The following is a 10,995-nucleotide window of genomic DNA, read 5'->3' on the forward strand; positions in this document are numbered from 1 at the left end:
CTTAACTAAGGAATAGAAGTACATAGATGCTCATCCTAAAGAGCTAATCATAGGAGACATTAAAAGAGGTTCAAACTCATTATTTTGAGTCCAATTTTGACGTGCATCTATTTTGGTTGCTTGCCTCGAGTTAATGTCTAGGTTTAGCAAAAGAGCAGCTTGACTCTCATTTGGTTAAGAGTTGCTGGTATGGTGGGTGATTCGTCTCGTTCAGTAGTAACTGCAAATCATGTTCCTCATTTGTATCGTTGGTCATTACTCACTCTCCTTCAAAAGCTTTTCTTGAACTTTAATAGACTTCTTCGTTACATTAAAACCAAAAACAAAAAGTTAATGTAAGATCGCGTCCAGCACAATCTTATATTCCTTGGGGAAGTCCAAATTCAAATGCTTATTCTTTATCTGCACCAAACAGGCAATAGATGCTGAAATGGAGGAAGAGGGACATTTATGGGGGGCATAAAGTGACGACGCTGATGCCTTACTTGAGGCAGCCGAGGCGAAGGACTCCAATGAATCCAATTGCTTGCTACAAGAAAAAGGTAAAAAAGGTAAGAAGAGATCGCTCCGCCCGAGGAAAGCGGGGCGCTCTCCAGCACGAATTCAATGCCAACACGAAATCAATTATCCTCCTCCTCCCTCCTCACACCCTTCATGTATAAGTGCAGTGAGAAGTCTACGGGGAGAGCGCCCCGCCCGATCTGCCGCAGGAACCATGGAAGCCATCTGCTGCCTCCCGGCCTCCCTCCCATGCATTAGGCCCCGCCACCGCACCAGGATCCTTGGCCTTGCCCCCCTTGTCCGCCTCCCCCTTGCGCGGTCGACGGTCCGCCACCTCGGCGTATCTCTCTCCCATGTTCCGCTGGTGGAGGATCACGGAGGACGAGATTGGGGCGCCATCTACTTCGAGGTCGCCACCACTGCAAGAGGCGGCGGCCGAAGGGTGGTCATGATGATGGCGAACGGCAGAGGCAGCCCGGGGAATGGTGCGGCTCAAGGCCCTACCGTCATGCAGACGACCCTCGATTTCTTGCGAGCAACCTTATCTCCCATGGTCAATCCTTATCGTGCCTTCCTTGACCTTCCTCGCTCTCTCTCTCTCTCTCTCTCTCATTAGCAAACTCCTCGTTCCTACAACATTATCTCTCTCTCTCTCTCACACATTCATTAAACATTAGTAACAAACTCCTCATTACTACAACTTTCTCTCTCATTCATTAACCGTTAGCAGCAAACTCCTCAGTGGCTACAACTTTATCCAGTGATTAGCACGAGTCATCTGCTAGTTAACTTAATAGCTACTGTCTTATTAATTTTAGTGAATTTGACAGTGATTAAGCGCAGCAATTGACTATTACCTCCTACTCAGACTCAAGTGTTTTGCCTCTCTGATTGCAGGATTACTCAACCAGGCAAGAGGTGGTACAAAGGATGAAGGTTGTATTATCCAAGATTTACGATGAAGTACTGGATGAACCTACCAAGAAAGAGAAGGCAGCAACCATGAATATCTTTGGATCAGAGCACCTATACGAGATACGACTCTCCTTAACACAAATATTCATCGCTCTGGTAACCATTTCTCTTCCACATTCAACCCAGTCGGAGTCACACATACTTAATTCTTGTTCCATCTTGCATGCATGTGGGAAACGAGAGAGAGAGGGCAACCCATGGTTGCTCCAACTTAGGATCCCATCATCATTATTCTCACGTCTGTTGAAGTTGTTGTTGTTCTATTCTGCATGGAGGTTCTCACTAAAACGTCTCCAATTTCATTGCAGAAAGACTACGTCATGGCTAAAGAAGTATGCACGGTGGCTCTCGCTAAAATGTCTGGAAATGATGCAAGGCCGCGGCTTCTCATGGTCAGTCTCTCACCTTCATAAGCTCGTTTCGGTTTGTGCGCATGAGCTTGCCAAGGAGATGAGGTGAGAGTCGAGGAAGCTCCTAATGCATGAGACATGTGTCCCCGTGTGGTCTTTGGGTGGCAGGCGATCATTAACATGATGTTGATGGTGGATAACTTGCTGTGGACAACCAAAGGCTTCGATGATCCGGCGATGGAGAAGTTGATGAGTGATGCTGCGGAGCATTGGAAAGAGTACAAAAAATTAGAAAGTATGGGCCTCGGATCAGAACCACCTGCAACCCAATGACGTACCGTGACTCGCTACCACCACCTGTGGGCAAGTCTAAATAAGCTTTCGTTCTTTTGTTTAGTGTCTATGTCTCATCATCTCGAGGAAGGAAATATATATATATCGTATATCTGATTCTCCATTCAATCATTAAAAGCAGGTACTAAATGTTAAAATTGAAAAGAATTTTGTGTGAATGTTGTCTGTAGGGTGTATTCCTCGATATCTATTATGTTGATCGAGGAAGATATCCAAAATACAATCGGTCTTCCAACTACCTAGAAGAGCGATCATGGAGAAACGACAAAGATTTAACACTATCGAAAAGAAAATAATAAAAAATCGAAAGTTATCGAAAAGTCAAAAGTAGAAAGAAACCCGTCGTTGAGTGTAGAGTGGTCGTCAACCATTCTAGACCCTATCGATGGGTTATAGGAGGTGCTATTTATAACTTCTTCGATCGATCGAAAGCAGTCACATGATAGCTTGCATGTCATAGAAATATTCATTTGTGTGAGAAAAATAGATATAAAATATAAAGACAGTCTAACATCACCAAAGATTGAAAGAGTCATGTTACCAAGCTTAAGTGTTTTTTGGTTGAACTTAAGCTTGACTAATTTGATTTAAACTCTTCATCGTTTTCTAACATGATATCGGATAAAAAAAAAAATTAAAGCATAAAAAATTTATAAAAAAAAAAAAGGACTAAGCTGGTTAAGTCACTGTTTGATCAAATGAAGCTGCATTACGATGGATAGATACGAACGAGTTGCGTAGGAATCTGAAAAGATATGGACTAAGTTTGAATCGAATAAAGAATAAATAATGAGTCCATATATGAATATAAAAATATTAAAAATATACACATGTTAGATGAAGATAGATGAACGATATAATAAATGATTCAGCATATCTAATACTTTAAAAAGGATATGGAGAAAAGAATTCTTCTTAAAAGAGAGTTTAACTCCCACACCAAACCCGGAATAAAAAAGAGAAACGCAATCTGTCACCTTATAATACAATCCTCCATTGCTTCTAATTTGACCAACAACATAAACGTGGATCAAAGGATCAGGAAACATTCTTGAGAAGAAAAACCATTGTCTGACATCTCTTGCTCACTACCACTCCTTTGCATCTTACAACATCAACGGCATCGATGGTTTTATGCTCTAACTTAAAGAATAAATGGGTATTTTGAGATTTTTGAAATCAATGTCCTAATGGATAAGGGATCTAAGAAAGAGTCATTATGAAAATAAAAAAAAATTTAAAAATTAGGATTTGATTGTTCTATAAACATCTTATGCATTTTTAAATTTTGATTGAGGAAAGTAAGCTATGATCAATAATACTTTGTATACTCTTGAGTTTCTCTCTATAATATTTAAAGAGGGTGCTCTCCAGGATTTCTATTAAGAATGAGAGAAAATATATAAATTCTTAGAAGTTTATGTGAGATGGTGTATAAGAAAATTATAACTGAGTGAGGATAATTCAAGAGCCTTTTAAATAATCTCACAGGATGAAGAATTTAATTTTCTCTATGGATACAAATAGGAATTGTCAAATCATGTTAAATTTTATGACAAATTTCTGGAATATTCTTGATTGTTGATCTTTATGATTTATCTTTTGGTTTTGGAATTCTTCTCTCCTTCTCAACAAACAATATCATAGCCTAAAAAATCTTTTGATTAGATATTCAATAAGAATGTCACTGATTATTTCTATTGACTTTAGAGAAATTTGATAGAGAAAATGGTTTCATCCCATAATAAATGTGGGTAAAGGATCTTTTTACTTAATAAGAACTTTAAAGCGATGAGCAGATAAATCAGAAAATATGAGCAATGAAGATTGAAAATAAACTATATAAGTACTATTCGTCTGTGTATCTTTAATGATATTATCAATAAAATTATTGATGATAACTCTATCATGATTATTTAGGATGATTTAAAAAAGTTTTATTTGATTAAAAACTTAACTAACAAGTTATATCTAAAGTAAAAGTTATATAGGATAAAGATAAAGAAAGGTGAAGACTTAATAGAACATATGAACATATTCAAAAGAATATTAGATTAATTGATGAAAGTTGATGTGAAAAGTGATAAAAAAGATAAGACATGTTACTTCTTACATCGCTACCTTTGTGGTGATAATACTATGTGAGAATAATTCTAGAACAAGTTGAGGAATATTTAGTGTCTTTTGCTGCTAGGAAAATCGATATTGAAAACATGAACTCAATATGGTAAGTTGAGATTAAAAGTTAGGTCTTTGAATGATATTCAATGTTATGAATACAAAGAAAATAAACATATCAAGTAAAATTATTGAAAAAAAAAGGAAGAAGAGACCGATAAGAATTCTCTTGTGATGGATGATGATAGAGATATTCTCATAATTTCCAAGATAAGTGATATATCTTTTCAAAAGAGTTAATTTTTAGATTCTACTTGGGTTGCTTATATTTGCACTTTGAAAGATTTTTTTTGATTCACTGAATAATAAAATAACTAATAAGTTGAGTTTAGATGATGATTCAGTAGTGGAGATCATGGGTATCGGTAAAGTGAATATCAAAACACTTGATAGAGTAGTGTATACCTTGGAAGATATAATATAGAAAAAACTAATTTATTTAGGTATTTTAGATTCTCAACATTATGACTAAAGGCTAATGGTAGAGCTTTAAAAGCAATTTTTTATTTAGGAGATACAAAAGTGGATAAAATATTTATAAATAAAAAATTAAGATTAAAAGTATTTTAAGATTTTTGAAGTTGCTCTCCAAAAGGTTAAGAAATCCTGATACAAGAAATACTCATAAAAAAATAAAAATAAAAATTAGGGTTTAAATTTTTTATAAATTTGTTATGTATCTTTGAGCCTTGATAAAAGAAGAATAATATATAAAGAATAATTTGGGTATTTCTAAATTTCTCTTTAGTGTATTTAGAGAGTGCTCTCTAGGATTTATAGAAAGCATGAAAGAAAAGATATAAATTCCTCAAGATTTATGTGAAAAGGTATTATACTTGAGTAAGGACATTACAATTGATAAAAAGAATTTTTTTCTCCGAAAGTTGACAAATAATATTAAATCTTACATGTTATTGATTATCGATCTTTACGTTATATATTTTAGTTTTGGAATTCTTATATCCTCCTTCGCAACATATCTCGAAATTTCCGTACAGTACTGCGCTGATTAATATTGCAGGCAGTTTGACGCTGCACGCGTGAGATCAATTGCAGCACTCGTGAATGACCTCCATGCGTACCAGTTTTGGCAGGCAACGGATCGAACAAGAAAGCACTTCAGTTCTTTCCTGTATGCAGGGGTACGGGGTGAAGTGATGACGGATACATACCTTACTTGAGCTTGAGGCGTTCGATCCCTTGCTAAAGAATTAAGGGAAAGTGAAAGAAGAGGCTAACAACAAGAAATCAATATTCTCTCTTTGTATCGGCACACGCTAAAGAGCCTATAAAAAGAGTGGAGTAAGCGAGAGAGCGAGAAAGAGAGAAAGCTGATCAGTTGCGATCCATGGAAGCCATCTTCTGCCTTCCATCCGCCCTTAGCGCCCCATACAAAGGGCCGGGCCACTTCCTCCTCCACCGGCCCACCAGGAACCATGCCCTCCTTGGCCGCATCAGGTTTCCCCGGTCGAGACCCCGCCCTCACACCGTGTCCTTCTCCCACGTTCCACCACCGCCGCCGCGTCCGGAGGAGGACAGAGGCAGAGCAGGGCGCGCCAGACCGAGGAAAGGGGTGGCGGTTGGCGCGGCCGTGGTCGCGGCCGTAGCCTGCGCCCTGGGCGCAGTCTACATGTCGCGCGGTGCACCAGTCGCTGGGGGGCCTGGCTCGGCGATGGCTGAGGTCACCGCAGGAGGCGACGGGAAGAGCGTGACGATGACGGCGGCGAACACCGGATGCAGCTCGTGGGGCGTTGCGGACCACAAGCGCGGCGACGTGGGAACGGGAGAGCAGAAAACACCCAATATGGTGCGGGAAATCTTGTTTGGGACTTCTTGCAAGAAGCCATGGGTGTCGTTGATCGATCATGCCTTCACTGAGGTTCTTCCACCCAGCAAGCGACTCCAGCTGATGAAGCTCATCTATCAACTAGTGATCTCTCTCTCTCTCTCTCTCTCTCTCTGTGCGTGTGTGGAAAATACTTGGTTCTCACCATAACCACAGGAAGCGGCTCCAGATTTTTGAAATCAAATAAGTTTAAAAATCACTGAAAAAACTAGCTTATGACATAAAATTCAAATTTTAGCATATAAATATTTGAAGATTTATAAAATAATTTAGAACACATATCAACATAAATTCCAGATATTTATATTTTAAAATAATATATAAGAAAATTTTCTATTTTAATAAAATTTTAAATTTATTTTCAACAATTTATATATACTTAAATATTATTTTAAAAATAATTTAATATTTTATAACTTTATAAATTTAATAGAACTTTGAATTTTATTTTTATAATTATTTATTATTGATTTGGTTCAATTTAATGAACATAAAGGAGGGGGTGTTGCTATTTTGACTAATTATTCTAAAAGTAAATTATTTTTTTATTGCATTAAAATTCTACATGTGTACCTTCATATGGATTTAAACTTTGAGAGCTAATTAATACCCACTACTGTTTCTTACGCAGGATCAATCTACCCAGTCAAAGAAAGAACAAAAATTATCGGAAATATTTTCCTCGAACTGGCTTTCAGGAGACGAGAAACACGAAGTGGGAATCACGTTAGCACAAGTATACATCGATCTGGTAACCCATTCTCTCATCATTTCATCTGCTTGTAGAAACATAATTAGTTTTCTTCTTTTTAATCTTCTACTTTGAATCCCTGTAATAAATCTGCAGAAAAACTATCACATGGCCAAAGAAGTCTGCGAGCTGATCTACGGTGACCTTCCGAGGGATTCAAGGCCGCCCCTTCTCATGGTCAGTAGTGTGTCTCACACCTTCGCAAGCTTCTATCACTTGAGGTGTGAAAGGCTGAGTAGGCATGACTCCGGTTTTGGAACAGGCAGCAGTTTTTGTTCTGATTCCAGTTTTGATATTTTTAAGATATTTTTTTTAATACAGTAAAAAAAAGTCATAATCTTATTTTAAAATTTTAATCAAAGTTCCATTTTGAGAAGTGAATGTATTTTTCATACACCACATAACATAATTTTAGCAAATTTATTTTTTTTTTTATTTTTTTTAAATTATAAAATAATTAAAATACCCTCGACTCATTTATTTCACCGTTGTTGGCTGAGGCAAGCCAGTCATGTTAATTTTTTTTTTTTTTTTTTTTTTTCTATTTGATCGATTCCAATCAAAATTTTGGTTTGTATGATTTTAAATTATAAAATGATTAAAATACCTCCGACTCATTTATTGGTGCAAATTGGTCGTTTACTATCATGTTAATTTTTTTTTTTTCAATTTAGCCGGTTCGAACAAAAACGACGGTTTCGATTTTGGTTTTAATTTTGATTCTACGTAGTTGATTTAAACCAAGTTCCAATTTGATATCGAACTGGTATGCTATCAAACTGACTTTATTTCGATTTCGATGGGAATCAGTTTTATCTTGAACGGTGATTATTGTTGCCTAGAGTTGAGAGTAAAGGCATACCGCAACTTACGGTCTCACGGTGTGGTATTTGGGTGGCAGGCCGTCATCCACATGATGCTGGCAGTGGAGACATTGTTGTCGATGAACACAGTATTCGATGATCCGGAGGTGCAGAAATTGATCGACAGTACGAAGAACTATTGGAAAGAGTACAAAGACTTAGAAAGCAAGGGCTTGGGGAGCGAGCCACCTGAAACAGAAAAGGAAAATGCATCCATCAGCAACCCAAGACAAGACGGTATGCATTATGAGAATACTGAGGTCATCAGTAGAAATCGTACCGTGATGAAGTCAGAAGTCTAAATAAGCTTTAGTCTGACACAGTATCTTAAGGAAACAATTAATTTGCTCGTCTCTTTTGGTTCTCATCAGCTCCTCTTCATTTCGCCCTCTTTTTTGAGCAGCATCACTGTGAAAGTTAACTGCATGTCCACTTCCTGCAGCATCAATAAAATGATTAATCCATGGATATTTGCTTCCGTGATTAAGATGAGAGGAAGCCACTACAAAAACTGAAATGCGTAAATAAGTTACAGTTCAATTTAAGGAGGTGAAAAAAAGATAAAAAAGGATTTCACATTATTTACCTGCTATGCTAATCATATGGAATGATAATTTTATATTCTTTATTTTACTTAATTCTCAATCAATCTATAATATGAGGATCAATCATAAATTTAAATATATGATTTAAATACATGATTAAGAAAAATCATTCTCTCACAATATATATAAATATGTATTATCTTAATGAATAAAATCATCCCTTTCACAATAAATTCTTCGTAGTATCATAGCCTTCTTGCCTCAAGCAAGGTTTCTTCTTCTTCGCTTTTTCTTCCTTTATCCTGTTAACGACTACTATTCCTCTTCCTCACCTACCTTATTGCTACTTTATAACTCTTTCTGTTTTCGGATATTTTGGCGTTGTACCGAAAATGAAGACATGTGACTCCTCCTAACAAATCTCCTAGCTTTGCAACATATCTACTTCATTTTTCTCAACCTCCTTTAGTGATCAACCAGCTTCTTCAGCAATCTTTTATCTTATGCAATTATGCTTGATGGGCCTTCCCTTTGTTCCTACCTACTACTCCATCTTCACCAACATCCTCGTCCTCATCCTCGTCCCCTTCTCATCAATTATTGAACTCACTAATGCCTCGAATCCACGATTGACCTCTCGATGATAATCTATTACCACCATCCTTTCGACTATGCCATCAACACTTGTGATCGAGAAAAGGACTCAGTATAAAACTAAAAAGATCGCCCTCTTCTATACATCTCAAATCAAATCCTCTCTTGTGCACTTCTCATATTTGATCTTCTTCAACATATCAGATCCTCTCTTGTTCACTTCTCAGATATGATCTCCTCTAACAAATCAGATTTCTACCCTCTATATATCTAAATCAAACCATCAATTGATTCTGGATTTCTCTTATTAGATCACAGCATCTTCTCAGCATGTCTTCCTCCTTTATATCTGATGCTCCACTTATTGTTCCCTTAGGAAATAATAGTTTATCTCAATCTATATGATTTATATCTATCCAACTCTAATCCTCTCCAATCTCTCTAAAGCCGACAACTATGTATCTTAGTGAGCACAATTCACTGATCTCCTCTTTAGATATAATCTATTAGGCTACATCGATGACTCTCTTATTTGTCCATCAGAAAAATCTAAATATCAAGAAAACCCATCCTAATAATAAATTTTGATTATAAGTTATGGATATGATAAAATCATCTTATTCTATAAGTCATTTAAGCCTCATCTTCATAGTACCAATAAACTTTTCATGCAGGATTGTCACAGTAGCATGGTTTAAGTTATAAAACATCTTCATTAATCGCTCTTGCACTCGCTTATTAAGTATTTTATTTACTTTGACAAAAATAACAAAAAAGAAAAGTACTATTACTGATTATATACAAAATCTAAAAATTATTATAGTTGATATAGTCTTAATAAGTCATCCCTTGAGTGATGAAAAAAACATTATTCATACTCACAATGGCCTAAGAGATGAATATAAGGAACTAACAGTAGCAATTCGAATACATAACTCATAAATATCATTTGAAGAACTATATAATAAGTTGATTGATTATGAAATATATCTGAAACGAGAAGGGAGAAAGACAGGACTAACTATCATAGCTTAATTTAATCAAAAATCTAAATGTAAAGCCAATCAAAGGAATAAGAACTTCAATAAAGGTCGAACAAAATGCCTCCTGGACACATATTAGTAATATACAAAGTCATCATCCTCTATTACATTATCAATTCTTTAACTATGGTGGCAACTTTAACTAAAAAAACTCGAAAAATAACTTCAACTATAACTATCAATAGTGTTAGCATCCTAATAATGATAATCAACCAAAGGTCATATGCCAGCTTTGTAACAAAATTGGACATATAGCAAAAGTTTATCGATTTTGACTCAAGCTTACTACTACACTCAACTAATCTTAAGCAAATATCATGACTACTTTGATTGCTTATCCAAGAAATTAGATCTTAACTTTGATGCTTCTTATCATATCATTTCTGATTTGTAGAATTTATCTATCTACATCAATTATAATGGAGGAAGACATTATCATTACAAAATTTATCTATCCACATCCTCGATCACTCATACTAATTCCATAACACTTAATTCACACACAGACACTTTTACACTTAGTGATGTTTTGTGTGTACTATTGAATATCGGATTTTGATGATGAAACCAATTGATGAAGTTATGATCTAATAAACATTTAAGTGACGTAGGACTAACTTCGATCATAGAAAGACAAATCGATTGAAGTAGGAGAATCAAATGTTGGGTCATAATGGATCATATCAGAGATTGGACGTCGGGCTACAAGATTAGTCAACGTACCAAAAGATAGACTTTGTGCCATGAGTTTGAGCATCGGGCCAAAAGGATCGGACATTATGCTAAAAAGATCGGATGTTGTGAGAGGTCAACATACCGATGGATCGGGCAATACGCCGAAAGAGAGGACGATGCACCAAAAGATCAGACGAAATATTAGATGAACCAATAACATGTGGGACAATATATGATTTATGTTTTGTAATCATTTTTATCTTAATCGAAGTAGTTTAGGTTTTAATTGAGTTAGTTTTAGTTATAACTATGCTAATTTG

At 36.1% G+C, this 10,995-nt stretch overlaps 2 protein-coding genes across 2 annotated transcripts; both read left to right on the top strand.

Moving 5' to 3' along the window:
* The first annotated feature begins 663 nt into the window (after positions 1 to 663).
* LOC135640193 (uncharacterized) lies at positions 664 to 2,296 on the top strand. Its single transcript, XM_065154421.1, has 4 exons — positions 664 to 1,054; positions 1,399 to 1,572; positions 1,785 to 1,868; positions 1,995 to 2,296. The coding sequence occupies exons 1-4, from the start codon at positions 716 to 718 to the stop codon at positions 2,157 to 2,159; spliced, it is 762 nt and encodes a 253-aa protein (XP_065010493.1). The 5' UTR covers positions 664 to 715; the 3' UTR covers positions 2,160 to 2,296.
* A 3,395-nt stretch (positions 2,297 to 5,691) lies between these two features.
* On the top strand, positions 5,692 to 8,286 carry LOC103988704 (uncharacterized). The gene is made up of 4 exons (XM_009407318.3): positions 5,692 to 6,288; positions 6,836 to 6,955; positions 7,052 to 7,132; positions 7,857 to 8,286. Exons 1-4 carry the CDS (start codon positions 5,707 to 5,709, stop codon positions 8,118 to 8,120), a joined length of 1,047 nt encoding a protein of 348 aa, XP_009405593.2. The 5' UTR covers positions 5,692 to 5,706; the 3' UTR covers positions 8,121 to 8,286.
* The last annotated feature ends 2,709 nt before the right edge of the window (positions 8,287 to 10,995 follow it).

Source organism: Musa acuminata, chromosome BXJ3-6, assembly GCF_036884655.1.
Source record: "Musa acuminata AAA Group cultivar baxijiao chromosome BXJ3-6, Cavendish_Baxijiao_AAA, whole genome shotgun sequence".
Lineage (NCBI taxonomy): Eukaryota > Viridiplantae > Streptophyta > Magnoliopsida > Zingiberales > Musaceae > Musa > Musa acuminata.